The sequence below is a fragment of the Ictalurus punctatus genome, chromosome 8 (assembly GCF_001660625.3).
Source record: "Ictalurus punctatus breed USDA103 chromosome 8, Coco_2.0, whole genome shotgun sequence".
In the NCBI taxonomy this organism is placed as follows: domain Eukaryota; kingdom Metazoa; phylum Chordata; class Actinopteri; order Siluriformes; family Ictaluridae; genus Ictalurus; species Ictalurus punctatus.
In genome coordinates, this window is record NC_030423.2 from 21,418,524 (window position 1) to 21,433,857 (window position 15,334).

Here is a 15,334-nt window from a genome sequence, read left to right on the forward strand (position 1 = left end):
TGTGTATAAAGATTTTTTATTGTGGAGATTGATTTTTCTGTTCTCAACCCCATCTTTTAGCCTTTCTTGTGCTCCAGGTCAGAAATCTGTTACCATACCAGGGCATTTTACACAAGTCAACAAGGGCAGGCTCATTTCTTTATGAGCCATAAAGAAATTTTAAGTATGCAGACATATGCAGTATGCAGTTATGCAGTTCTACTTTTCTCTAGCTGGCTGTCTCAACCTGACTCCCATCCTGTACGGTTTAGGTGTAAGTGTTAGTCCAAAGATTGGAGTGAAATCTGGTTCTCCTGCATCTTCAGGCCAAATGAACTGAAAGCGGCGCAGCAGAGTAACCAAGAAGAGGAAGAGCTCCATGCGAGCCAGACCTTCACCCAGACACACACGAGGCCCTGCACACATGAACAGATACATACATTTAAAATTGCCTCTTTGCCAGATTGAAATTAATTAATCTCTGGTTTGGGTTAACGAGGTTTGAATGAAGTTTGCAGTGTCCTTTCACTCCTGAGCTCTCACCAGCAGAAAAGGGAATAAATGCTTCAGGCTTCTCAAACTGTCCTTGCTCATTCAGGAAGTTTGATGGGTTAAAATCATGAGGAAACTTCCACTGGCCTTCTTCGCTCAACACTGAGGATAGGTTGGGGATGATCATAGTCCCCTGAACACAGAGAAATATATATAAAGAAGAGAGATTAAAATGAGTAGCAGAAACGGTCAAACCAAAGCAATTAAAATCATCACCTTTGGGATGGTGTAGCCCATCAGTTCAGTATCTCTTGTGGTACAGTGGAGCACACTCAGAGGGGCAGTTCTGGCGATGCGCTGACACTCGTGAACCACAGCCTGTGTGTACGGCATGTTGTGTCTGTCCTCAAAAGACGGCTGAGAATTTCCCTCTAGAACCACATCAATCTCCTTTTGGCATCTCTCTATTAACAAAGCATGCACGGTACTATCATTAGATTAACGAAACCTGTCAATCTGGGCAATAAATATCAAAATTCCAGCACTGATTTAATAAGCAGACTTAGAATACAATGCAATGGACAAGTTATTACTCTGGATGTCCGGATGAGCCATGAGGTATAGAATTGATGTAAGGAGTGTGTTGGATGTGGTATCAGTTCCAGCTACATGCAGATTTATAATATACACCAGAAGTTGTTCTTCGCTGAAAGTAGATTCATTGTCTTTCTATTAAAAACAATACATAAATAACACATTTTAACATGATTTCTCATCAAGCAAAACAGAAGGGACTTCATTATACAAATACAGACCTTATCAATCTCATCCAGATAGCAGTCGACAAGGTCTCTTGGTTTTCCTGGGACTCTTGTTGTCTTGTGCTTGTTGATCATGTTTGCTGTCAAGATTTTAAGTGTGCTGTAATTATCAAAGGCTTTTTTAAACGGAAGGGGTAAGGACCTCAGTATAGGAAGTGCATAATAGATCTACAAGAAAACAGGAGATTTGGCTGTTGTAATATATGCATTATGTTTTCTTCCCTCCTTATCTAAAGCATCTAAAGCAAAAAAAAAAAAATCTAAAACAAAAAACAAACAAAAAACCCCCTGACTTTTCCCAGCATAAACTTTAGCATAAACCGCCCATTAAGATTGAATATTGTTGATGTACGAACTCTTAGATTAGATCTTTTCATGTGACAACCCTGAAGAAATGACACTTTGCTACAATGTAAAGTAGTGAGTGTACAGCTTGTGTAACAATGTAAAAAACAATGTAAATAATAATAATAATAAAATATATATATTTTTTAAAAACCCTGACTTTTCCCAGCATAAACTTACACCAGTGCGGGAGGAGGTCTTAAACTTTTTGCAACCAGGGACCCCTTTAATTGAAAATGAACTCCACTGAGTACAGATTTATGAACATAATCCAACTATATAAATAATAGACTAAATGTTTAAATGTGTAAAGAAAATAATATTGAGACGTAGAAAGTTTTATCTCAGAACCTTCCAAAAATACACTTTGCGTCCAAGATGGCATTACTTATAGAAAATTGCTTATTGCTATAATTTGCAATGACTATAATAACTCAGAAATGAATATATATAAATAAATGAATATAATTTTATAATGATGGGTCTTGATTTCCACAGCTGTAACATGGAATTAAAACATTCAGTACTGCTTCAAGATTGTAGTTGGAGCCGAAAGCATTTAGCATTAAGTCTTAATCCAAGTAATAAAAAAAGTTGAAGTGACAACTATATACTGTAACGGCACTGGGATCAGGTGTCACCCAGAAGAAGATGGGTTTCCCTTGCCCCTGACACCTCTGGCTTGCTCAATAGGAATCTAAATCTAAAATCCACTGCATTTCTGCAAAGCTGCTTTGTGACAGTGCCTATTATTAAAAGTGTTATACAAATCAAATAGAATTGAACTTACCATTGCCCAAGGTCCATTAGCGAGCTTTGCGTTTTCAGAATAGAGCCGAACGTACACTTTAAGGGTTTCATCGCCATAGTCATAGCGAGTGCCAAACAAAACCAGGTAGATGATATTTGATGCTGCATCATGGAACAAAGTCTGAGGATACATGGAGCTTCCTACAAATAGAAAAGCTATGTTGACATGTTTTTACTTGCTTTGTACAACCTAGAAGAAGACATTTATTGGGCAGCTATAATCAACAGGAACATGATTAGTAAAGAAACATGTTCATACCAGCATATTTCTCCAATTTTGCAACAAGGTGTTCAATTTCTCCCAGAATCCTGTTCTCCATAGATTGTTTCCCCAAGCCAAAGTTCCTTAAGGTCATGAGAGCAAAGCGCCGATGCTCCTTCCATTGACGACCATAATCAGCCATTATGACTCCTGTTACATTTTACTCATGTCAGTAACACACTTTAGAGTTGCACTAATGGTATATAATTGAAACTTGATACAGTCTGTTGATGTGGGATGTGTAACTGCATGTCACCTTTTCCTTCAGTTACATCCTTAAGCATATTCTGGGGGCGTCCTGAAAAGTCTGCAGATTTGGTCACCAGAGCTTCTCTTATGACTTTTAAACCATTAAGAACAACAGCTGGTTTTGTCCCGATGTACAGACTGTAAATGTTTCCATATTGCTCAGCCAACTAAACATAGAATTTACAACAATTGTTATTCAATACAAAAATAAAATAAACACACACATTGCAAAAGTGTCATTAGGTAAAATGCCTGTTATTCATAAGCTGGCTATACACTGAGAGATTTTTAACCCTTTAAAAAGTTTTGTCACAGACGTAAACGAATTCCATTGCGACGAAAGATGGCCAACTACAAAGTTCTGGCAGTGTAAAAAAAATCTAATCTCAGAGCGAGAGTGCTGCTATGAATCTCATCTGAAAGCCACAAGTAGGAGGACAGCCACTGGCGGACTCTGGTGGGTCACTGCCTCCTCAAGTGCCCCCATGGTTGAACAAACACAGCAAAAGTGCCCCCTAACGTGCCCCTTTGGTAGATAAATCACGGTAACGTGTCCTCTAGGGTGCCATACAGTGAAGAAAACATGATGCAGTGCTCTAATGGCTGGCCAAGTAGAAAAACATGAAATGCCCTCTAGGGTGCTTCTTAAGTAAAAAAACAAACAAACAAAAAAAACACACACACAGGTTAATGAGCTAAGGGTGCTCCTCAGACAGCATGTGTCTACCTAGGTCAGCACAGGAGGCCCCATAGGCATGGTGCAGCTACAAATAAGGTAGTGGCAATGGTGAAACAACAGAACAAATATGCTTTTTTTCAACCCAAAGGATGGTTTCATTTTTACAAAAATGCTGGGTTAATTTTATTTCATAAATGGGTTACTATTTTCAGGGTTATTTTTACCCATTTGTTAAATGTAAAATATACCACATTATAAACAAAAATATCAACATGCTAGAGCTGCTAAAGTGGAGTTTATATATAGACTTTGGAGTAAATGACTCAAATAAGTCATATATTTAAGACAAAAACGTGAGATTTTGATCAAAGGAGAAGTTTGAAACGACCAAAAAAACTGAGTAACCAACTTATGATCCAGTTGGCATTACAAACAAGTCTACCAAAGCTAACAAAGATAGCGGTGCATTTCATGTAAACTGGAATGTTATCGCACATTTTTGCGTTTTTGTGTGTTAGTACATTTAACACATTCTGTGTTTTAAACATTTCCACACAAAGATGTGTTAATAATTGTCATATCACAGCAAACCAGCAACTCCATTTCCCAGGATGCACCACCAACTACAAACATGGCTGATGAGGACTATACTTCCCACACACACGTTCACATTCTCCTGAGTCTCACACACACACACACACATGTTCACCTTCTCCTGAGTCTCACACACACACACATTCACCTTCTCCTGAGTCCCACACACACACACACACACACACACACACACACACACACACACACACGTTCACCTTCTCTGGCCTGTTTGGACTGTTTGCCTGATCATATGACCCTTGTCTGTTTAACATTATGGATTTTTACATTACCCTTTGGATTTGTCGTTTTTTGATTAAACCTTAACCTGCACCAGAATACTTCACCTCTGTCATGTAATGGAGGCTGAGACAGAAGCAAGTGCAGGTTAGGTAGTTTAATCCAAAAACAACAAATCCAAAAGGTAACGAGAAGAGTTATTTTTTGGAAACAATTACAAACCATTCATTATTCACAAATAATCACATTTATATATATATATATATATATATATATATATATATATATATATATATATATATATATATATATATATATATATATATACATATATGTGTGTGTGTGTGTGTGTGTATGTATATATATATATATGTATATATATGTATATAATGTTGTACCTTCTCAAAGTCTTTCAGAGGATTTTTTATGTTAAACTGAAACAAGTTCCCGAATATAGGGATGGGTCGTGGTCCAGGGGGGAAGTTCTTGGGCCTCTGGATCCTGATGAAGAGGAAGAGGAGGCAGACACAAAACACCACCAGAAGCCAGGAACCCAGCATGATGACTACTGATATAATGTTTGGAAGAATAAGTCTTTTCAGTAAACAGAGCTTATTAATCATTACACAGCAAATTTACAGAACAAATGGGGTTACTGTCCACTGATTTTTTTGTGTGTATTATTGATTATGAGTTCCTTGTGAAATAAAATATGTAACAAAAACTGGTCCAATTTTCTCAGATTTAACTACAACACTACAAAAAAACATAAATTTAGCAAGATTTACATAAATAAGCGTTATGCCGTTTTCTATTACAAGTTTATTACTTAAAAAATAAACATCAGAGCTAAATCTAAACTTTTTACCTAAATATAAATGTTAAATATTAAATGTAAATCTCAAATATAAACCTTAAATATAAAAATAAATATGAATGTTTAATATGAACCCTAAATGTAAATCTTAAATAAAAATCTAAGTGCAAATGTTAAATCTATATCCTAAATAAATCTGAGAGAAGTGATCACCATCCCTATGTACCATATTCATTTTGAAGACTTTAGCTTTTTTTTCTTTTTCTTTCTTTTTTTTATAATATATAAAAGCGTTGGCTTTAAAAAAAAAATTATTAATCCTTGTTTAAACAGGTCTTCTTTAACAATACCTGAATAAATTATTAACTTGTTTAAGATTTTTGTGCTTTTGCTAGGACACTGCAGGGCAGCTCATGGTTAATGGCCTACTGCTCAGAAGGTCATGAGTTCAAACCCCACCACTTCCAAGCTGACACTGTTGGACCCTTAAGAAAGATCCTCATCTGTCCACGTGTGTAAATGTAACATGGTGGATGTAGTATGTCCAGGACTGTATGCACTTTTTTCCTACACACATAATGATTATTACGTATTGTTTCAACGGTAATGCAGTACATACTGTGTTAGTATGTACATAGGACGCAGCCTGTATGTGCATAATGCACGATGTGGAGGGAATGAACCACCCGCGTAAGCGTAATGCGTATTGCGTAATGCGTATTGCGTAATGCGTATTGCGTAATGCGTTTGCGTAATGCGTATGCCTCCGCGGAGTGAAAAAAATAATGTTCCTAGCCGTAGATTATCCCGTTTATATCCCACAAGTGTTTTTTTGTTTGTTTGTTTGTTTGTTTGTTTTTTTTTTGACAAGTTAAAGCTGCTACTGATGTCTGCAGTGCAAAATTAGGCTGAAAGGATAAAAAATATATATATACATAAATATATAAAGTATTATATATAATAATTTTCGTAGTTCTTTAATATACAGGTCGTTAGATGTAGAAATCTACCCGCTCTATATCATCAACAGAGACAAAGTAGTGTGATAAGATGACATTTGTTTGAATTAATTATAATAAATAATTATTGGAGAGAGAGAGAGAGAGAGAGAGAGAGAGAGAGATAATTACCTGCGTCTGTGCTGCGTCTCTACTAATGATGAAGCTGTGACTGTTGTAAGTAGCTGTACTGTACATGTATGTTACTATGAATGCACACCTTCCAGCCAATCAAAATCTAGTATTCAGACGGATCATCAAGCCTGCAAGTACAACTGGCAGCGTCATACAAAATGGGCGGTGCTACATAGGGGCTCCGCCCATTAAGATTGAATATTGTTGATGTACGAACTCTTAGATTAGATCTTTTCATGTGACAACCCTGAAGAAATGACACTTTGCTACAATGTAAAGTAGTGAGTGTACAGCTTGTGTAACAATGTAAAAAACAATGTAAATAATAATAATAATAAAATATATATTTTTTTTAAAAACCCTGACTTTTCCCAGCATAAACTTACACCAGGGCGGGAGGAGGTCTTAAACTTTTTGCAACCAGGGACCCCTTTAATTGAAAATGAACTCCACTGAGTACAGATTTATGAACATAATCCAACTATATAAATAATAGACTAAATGTTTAAATGTGTACAGAAAATAATATTGAGACGTAGAAAGTTTTATCTCAGAACTTTCCAAAAAGACACTTTGCGTCCAAGATGGCATTACTTATAGAAAATTGCTTATTGCTATAATTTGCAATGAGTATAATAATTCTGAAATTAATATAAATAAATAAATAAATGAATATAATTTTATAATGATCGGTTGTTTTGTGACTTGTTTGATCCATTGACCTTTATTCTCTGCCTTGCCTGTTTGGACTGTTTGCCTGATCATATAACCCTTGTCTGTTTAACATTATGGATTTTTCCATTACCCTTTGGATTTCTTGTTTTTAGATTAAACCTTAACCTGCACCAGAATACTTCACCTCTGTCATGTAATGGAGGCTGAGACAGAAGCAAGTGCAGGTTAGGTAGTTTAATCCAAAAACAACAAATCCAAAGAGGAGGCAGACACAAAACACCACCAGAAGCCAGGAACCCAGCATGATGACTACTGATATAATGTTTGGAAGAATAAGTCTTTTCAGTAAACAGAGCTTATTAATCATTTACACAGCAAATTTACAGAACAAATGGGGTTACTGTCCATTCTGTGCTTTTTTGTGTGTGTGTATTATTGATTATGAGTTCCCTTTGTAAAATAAAATTTGTAACAAAAACTGGCCCAATTTTCTCAGATTTAAGAACAAAAAACATAATTTTTGAAAGATTTACATAAATAAGCATTATGCCATTTTCTATTACAAGTTTATTACTTAAATAAACATCAGAGCTAAATCTAAACTTTTTATCTAAATATAAATGTTAAATCTTAAATGTAAATCTTAAATGTAAACCTTAAATATGAAAATGAATATGAATGTTTAATCCATCCATCCATCTTCTACCACTTACTCCTTTTCAGGGTCACAGGGGAACCTGGAGCCTATCCCAGGAAGCATCGGGCACAAGGCGGGGTACACCCTGGACAGGGTGAAAGTCCATTGCAGGGCACAATCACTCATGTACTACGGACACTTTAGACATGCCAATCAGCCTACCATGCATGTCTTTGGACTGTGGGAGGAAACCGGAGTAAATCTTAAATAAATCTTAGTGCAAATGTTAAATCTAAATCCTAAATAAATTTGAGAGAAGTGATCATTATTCCTATGTACCATATTCATTTCGAAGACTTTAGATTTTTTTTTAAAAAAATAAGCGTTGGCTTTTTTTTAAGTATAAAACTTTGGTTAAACAGAACTTTTTTAACAATACCTGAATAAATTATTAACTTGTTTAAGATTTTTGTGCTGTTGATGGGACACTGCAGGGTAGCTCATGGTTAATGGTCTATTGCTCAGAAGGTCATGAGTTCAAACCCCACCACTTCCAAGCTGACACTGTTGGACCCTTGAGAAAGACCCTCAACTGTCCACATGTGTAAATGTAACATGGTGGATGTACTATGTCCAGGACTGTATGCACTTTTTTCCTACACACATAATGATTATTACGTATTGTTTCAACGGTAATGCAGTACATACTGTGTTAGTATGTACATAGGACGCAGCCTGTATGTGCATAATGCACGATGTGGAGGGAATGAACCACCCGCGTAAGCGTAATGCGTATTGCGTAATGCGTATGCCTCCGCGGAGTGAAATAAATCATGTTCCTAGCCGTAGATTATCCGGTTTATATCCCACAAGTGTTTTTTTTTGACAAGTTAAAGCTGCTACTGATGTCTGCAGTGCAAAATTAGGCTGAAAGGATAAAAAATATATACATAAATATATAAAGTATTATATATAATAATTTTCGTAGTTCTTTAATATACAGGTCGTTAGATGTAGAAATCTACCCGCTCTATATCATCAACAGAGACAAAGTAGTGTGATAAGAAGACATATGCCTTGCCTGTTTTGGACTGTTTGCCTGATCATATGACGCTTGTCTGTTTAACATTATGGATTTTTACATTACCCTTTGGATTTGTTGTTTTTAGATTAAACCTTAACCTGCACCAGAATACTTCACCTCTGTCATGTAATGGAGGCTGAGACAGAAGCAAGTGCAGGTTAGGTAGTTTAATTCAAAAACAACAAATCCAAAGGGTAACGAGAAGAGTTATTTTTTGTAAACAATTACAAACCATTCATTAACTGCTTATACACAAACAAACACATTTTTAAAAAGATAATATGATGTTGTTCCTTCTCAAAGTCTTTCAGAGGATTTTTTATGTTAAACTGAAACAAGTTCCCGAATATAGGGATGGGTCGTGGTCCAGGGGGGAAGTTCTTGGGCCTCTGGATCCTGATGAAGAGGAAGAGGAGGCAGACACAAAACACCACCAGAAGCCAGGAACCCAGCATGATGACTACTGATATAATGTTTGGAAGAATAAGTCTTTTCAGTAAACAGAGCTTATTAATCATTTACACAGCAAATTTACAGAACAAATGGGGTTACTGTCCATTCTGTGCTTTTTTTGTGTGTGTGTATTATTGATTATGAGTTCCCCTTGTAAAATAAAATATGTAACAAAAACTGGCCCAATTTTCTCAGATTTAAGAACAAAAAACATAATTTTTGAAAGATTTACATAAATAAGCGTTGTTTTACAAGTTACCATTTTCTATTACAAGTTTATTACTTAAATAAACATCAGAGCTAAATCTAAACTTTTTATCTAAATATAAATGTTCAATCTTAAATGTAAATCTCAAATGTAAACCTTAAATATGAAAATGAATATGAATGTTTAATCCATCCATCCATTTTACCAAATCTTGGTAAAATCAGGGAAAAATCTAGGAAAATACCATCCAGCCATCTTCTATCACTTACTCCTTTTCAGGGTCACGTGGAGCCTATCCCAGGAAGCATCAGGCACAAGGCGGGGTACACCCTGGACAGGGTGCCAATCCATCGCAATCACAATCACTTATACACTACAGACACTTTAGATATGCCAATCAGCCTACCATGCATGTCTTTGGACTGTGGAGTAAACCGGAGTACCCAGAGGAAACCCCCGCAGCACAGGGAGAACATGCAAACTCCGTACACATATCCCCCTGGCAGGATTCGAACCCCAGCACAGGGAGAACATGCTACCTCCGTACACATATCCCCCTGGCAGGATTCGAACCCCACACGCTGGAGGTGTGAGGTGTGACGTGCTAACCACTAAGCCACCATGCTGAATGTTTAATATGAACCCTAAATGTATGAGAGAAGTGATCACCATCCCTATCTACCATATTCATTTCGAAGACTGGTCACGTGACTCTTTTGTTTTCGTTCACTTCCCGCTTGGACACTGAGTTAAGTTTGAGCATGTCTCTGATTTGCCACAGGTGCCCATGTTTTGAGTTAATCAGGTTTGTTAGTTAAACCCCCCGTGTGACTGCGCACATCGCGCAGTATTACAGTTGGTTTACGTTCGTCAAGTGAAGGAAGTATAACGATATGTGCTAATGTGTAGCAAGCTAGTCGTTGCTAGGGGACCAGAGTGTGTATAGTCAGTAGAGACCGCGCTCCCTGTGTTTGTTTATCTGTTTATTTGTTTCTTGTTTAAGTAATAAAGACTGTGACCTGCACCTGCATCCGCCTCCAGTCCCGTTCCGTAACACGTCTCTACTAATAATGAAGCTGTGACTATTGTATGCATCTGTTACTATGAATACCTCCCAGCATCTAGTATTCAGACAGATCATCAAGTACGCGAGAAGACCTGGCAGCGTCCTGCAAAATGGGGCGGGGCTATGTGTGTCGCTCCGCCCATTAAGAACAATATTGTTGATGTACAAATTCTTATGGTTGTTCATTGTTGTCAAAAATAAATAAATATATATATATATATATATATATATATATATATATATATATATATATATATATATATATATATATATATATATATATATATATATATATATATATATAGATGGATGGATGGATGGATAATATAATATATATATTGTATTTGCTTTGAATAACGAACAAACAGATTTTTAACATTTGAATAAATGTTGATTATTCTCAGCATGAGTGTCAACCCCTAAGATGTTTTGATGAATTGACTTGATACACAAAGGGGAAATGGTAACAATGCGTGAGTGGGTGAGACTGAGTGGGTGGTGGGGGGAGTTGAGGATGTCCATGCCAGGCGAGATTTCACTTGGGTGAGGGGCAGCGCTCAGGGAGTCTTACATTAGGAAGATATCACTCTGTTATTGCATGCGAATGAATGAGAACTGGAATAATGTGTATGTGAATGTGCTCCATAAATAAGGAGACAGGTGTGATTGATGAGCTCTGGAAGTTAGTTCTGGAGACAGGGTGGATGAGAAAGTGTGTGTGTGTGTGTGTGTGTGTGTGTCTTATTAAAGTTTGAATGCACTTTAGATAAAAGTGAGAAATGTTCATGGAAGGTTAGAAGGGTGTATTTTCCCCCTTTTTTTTCTGAGAGTATGCTATAGTTTGGTCATTCTTCTGGTTGTTGTCGAGGTAATCCAGAAAGGAAGACTGGGGGTCCGTTACACGGTGATTTACTAAAGATGCAAAAGTTTCGCTTACAGACGATGACATTGTGACAACAAGCCCCGTTCTGTCTCCAGTTACCTAGAAACTCGACAGTTAGACTTGGAAAATGATTAATTGTCATGAGGAATTGTGAAATCTCACACTTGACCATTTAAATTTATGACATTAGGCAGACGCCCTTATCCAGAGCAACTTACATTTCTCTAATTTATACGACTGAGCATATGAGGGTTAGGGGCCTTGCTTTGGCTTATTTTTCTTGTTTAATAAATTCTGAGAGATCCCAAATGTAATTTAATTTAATTTAATGTACGTGAAATGTGTAGAAAGATTTTTCATTGTGGAGATTGATTTTTTCTGTTTTCAACCCCATCTTTTGGCCTTTCTTGTGCTCCAGGTCAGAAATCTGTCATCAAAACTCGTTCATTTTTAAATACTGAAATAATAATAATAATAATAATAATAATAATAATAATAATAATAATAATAATAACAACAACAACAAATTCATCCCCCAAAACGACATCTAAGCCTTTGTTGAGAAATGAATGAGTCAGAAGCTCAGAGTGTGGAGAAGAGAGTCCATTTGCATCTACATCCCATAAATTAAGTGATAAAGGGTTTCTCCTTTTTATTCTCATAAGCACAGTGATAAACAGGAAAAAAATTTAGATCAACTAAAGAAGAGCAGTTTAATATTTTTCTGTAGACCTACAAGGAGGTCTTAGCCCAGATTATAGAGTACATGGCCAGTTTGTATTAGTGATGCGCCATTTGACACAACTGTGAGCCGTCTCCCATTTTTATTTATTTTGAATTTATACAAGACAGAATAATAGGAGGATCTTTTCACCACACATCACGGCCACGAGCACTTTGTGCACTAACTGAAGGTTGTGTTGACGTACGTGTGCGTGACAAATCACATGTAATAACATTCTTCATTTTAATAGCTTACATTTAATACATGTATTTTAATAACATAGACAACATAAAGGCAGAATGTAGAATTTGTACAGTAAAAATATCATATGGAGCAGAGTCTACTGACATCCTTCACATCCACTTTAGTCCTGTACATCCATAAGTGTGATTTGTTTGGAATGGTTTGAATTTTGGATAGTTCAATATAAATAAAACACTCAATATGGGCAATAATGTTTTATGTTTTTACATTATTTAAGGTTTTTATGCTAAACATAACCCAAATTATATGAATTATAAAAGTCAGAGGTGGTACTGAATGAAGAGCTGAGCTGGCCGAAAGAGCCAGCTCTTATTGCTGAGCTGAGCCAGATGAACTGGCTCAATAAAAAGAGCTAGAATAGCCATCACTGCTTTGTGTATGTTTGATTTCTTGTGTACATGTCTATAAGTGCCCTGACGTTGCTAAGACAATTAATCACTCGGGTCACACCCATGATCACACCCTCACTGAGCGCTCAGAGGTCCTGATGAACTCAAAGCAAGAAAAAACCATTCACTCCTTTTTTACTAAGTTGAGCAGTGTAAGAGTAAGTTCTTGTGGCATGTGGTATTCGTGTTGCACAATGATGAATAATTTGCTTCATATTTCTTTTTGCATGCTGCCTATTTCTATGTAAGTAAGATTCAACGGTAATATTAATCTACCTGCAGTCAGCATACACATGCACTTATTTTCAAACTCTTTTGTAATGTCTGTTATTTTTATTAAAATAAAAATAGGTTTGGTCCTCTTAGTTCCAGTGAAGATAAACTGACATCGTATGCAATTGTGTGCTTCCAAATTTATGGCAACTGTTTGGAGAAGGCCTACATATGAGTTTGATGGTCAGGTGTCCACATCCTTTTGGTCATATGGTGTAAGTATTTTGTGAGTATGTTTTCCGAAATGGCTTTGCTGAAGTATTATTAAAGTCCGTCCTGAAGTGCCTTGAAATGCGTAGCGTTATTCGATGTGTTGAGGGAATTTCCACTTCAACAGAAAGTCAGGGCGGGACATATCAGGTGGCTCCTCCCAGAGATCTTGCTCAAGGACCCAACAGTGGCAGCTTGGTGCTTGAACCCCCAACCTTCCGATCAGTAACCCAGAACTTGGCAGTGCTGGAGCTTGAACCCCAGACCATCAGATCAGTAACCTGAGATCAGTAACCCAGAGCCTTAACCTAGAGCACAGGGTCAGCCATGATACAGCACCCCTGGAGCAGAAAGGGTTAAGGGTCTTGCTCAAGGACCCAACAGTGGCAGCTTGGTGCTTGAACCCCTGACCTTCCAATCAGCAACCCAGAACTTGGCAGTGATGGGGCTTGAACCCGACCTTCCGATCAGTAACCCAGATATTGCCAGTGATGGGGCTTGAACTCCCGACCGTCTGATCAGTAACCCAGAGCTTTAATCACCAAGCTGACCTTCCGATTAGTAACCTGGAGCCTTAACCGCCAAGCCACCATTGCCCCCCCTAAAATATATTAAATTATTAAATAATAAATAATAAATTATTCATATAGAATACATAATCCTATACATATTTTTTATTTTATTTTTTTTTAACCATTACAATTGCAACAATAAAATATACTGGTAACACTTTATAGTAAAATTAAAACTGTTAACATTAGTTAATGTTGAGTATATAATTTACATATAATAACAGTGATAAATTATTCTACAGCATTGGTTGAGCTTTGTGAATAATAGAATTTACTGCATATACTAATACATGTTTAACATTTCAGTATTAAGTTTGTTTCAAAGAACTATGTATTATGAACAAATATGAATTATTAATGAACAGTGGTGTATGTGTGTAAATTAACATTACCTTAAATAAATAAATACTGGAGTTATTTGCTTGATTTGTCAAGACAGAAGTTTGCATCATGAAAACTTTAATAAATAAATAAATAAATAATAGCCACAATGCTGAATTAGTTTTAAATAAATGGTAGCACTTGAAATTGCATTGTTTTGTTTGTTTATTGTAGTGTTAGATGATAAATTTGTGATTATGCTTGGTCTTTCTGGAATTTCTCTGTCTAGGGTTAATAAAGTATTATTTTATCTTATTATCTTATATTATATCTTTGAAAAAAAGGATCTTATCTTATCTGGTCCATAAACATTTACGGCATTTGGCAGACACCCTTATCCAGACTGACTTACATTTATCTCATTTATACAACTGAGGGTTAAGGGCCTTGCCCAAAGGTCCAACAGTGGTAGCTTGGCAGTGCTGAGGCTTAAACTCCTGACCTTCTGATCAGTAATACAGAGCCTTTAACCACTGAGCCACCACTGCCCCAAACACAGATGTCCTGTATAAAAAGGGCCAAAATCATCTCCACCTACTGAGGAGACTGAGGTCTTTTGGTGTGTGCAGGACTCTACTAAAATCTTTTGGACACTGCCATCTTCTATGCAATAGTCTCCTGAGGAGTCGGGAGCACAAACAGTGACAGAAAACGACTTAAACTGGTTAAGAGGGCTAGCTCTGTCCTGGTCTGCCCACTGGACAGCACAGAGGTAGTGGGGGAGAGGAGGATGTTAGCTAAGCTGGCATCAATCATGGGCAATTCCTCTCACCCCCTGTATGAGACATTGGGGTCCCTGAGCAGCTCCTTCAGCAGCAGACTGCTGCACCCTCAGTGTAAGAAGGAGCACTACCGCAGGTCCTTCATCCCTACAGCAGTCAGACTCTTTAATGCAAAAACACATCATAATGTAGCACTGCTAGTTGTTTTTGCATCATCAGCCAACATCTTCACAATAATTCTGCAATATGAACATTTATTCACTTACTACTATTTGTTGTTCAACCTTTTCTGTAAACTGTGCAATAATCCATTTATCATTTATCTGTATATAAATGAGGTGTTACTCATCTGTATATATTAGAGATGCACCAATA

General features: G+C 36.8%; 1 protein-coding gene and 1 long non-coding RNA gene across 3 annotated transcripts; both read right to left on the bottom strand.

The window, feature by feature from the left end:
- On the bottom strand, nt 1-6,520 carry LOC108268537 (cytochrome P450 2F2). Of its 2 annotated transcripts, none has more exons than XM_053682059.1 (10): nt 6,416-6,520; nt 4,867-5,036; nt 2,966-3,125; nt 2,707-2,859; nt 2,428-2,588; nt 1,287-1,460; nt 1,065-1,200; nt 748-935; nt 523-664; nt 1-395 (listed from the first exon to the last, which is right to left on the bottom strand). In XM_053682059.1, the coding sequence occupies exons 2-10, from the start codon at nt 5,026-5,028 to the stop codon at nt 199-201; spliced, it is 1,473 nt and encodes a 490-aa protein (XP_053538034.1). In that variant the 5' UTR covers nt 5,029-5,036; nt 6,416-6,520; the 3' UTR covers nt 1-198. The 2 variants fall into 2 exon arrangements, with proteins under 2 accessions (XP_053538034.1, XP_053538036.1); XM_053682061.1 differs by having other exon boundaries at nt 4,867-5,033; nt 6,416-6,478.
- An 852-nt stretch (nt 6,521-7,372) lies between these two features.
- LOC128633450 (uncharacterized) lies at nt 7,373-7,947 on the bottom strand. The gene is made up of 2 exons (XR_008396833.1): nt 7,807-7,947; nt 7,373-7,405 (listed from the first exon to the last, which is right to left on the bottom strand). It is a non-coding gene; the product is annotated as an uncharacterized LOC128633450 (long non-coding RNA).
- Nucleotides 7,948-15,334: the final 7,387 nt, after the last annotated feature.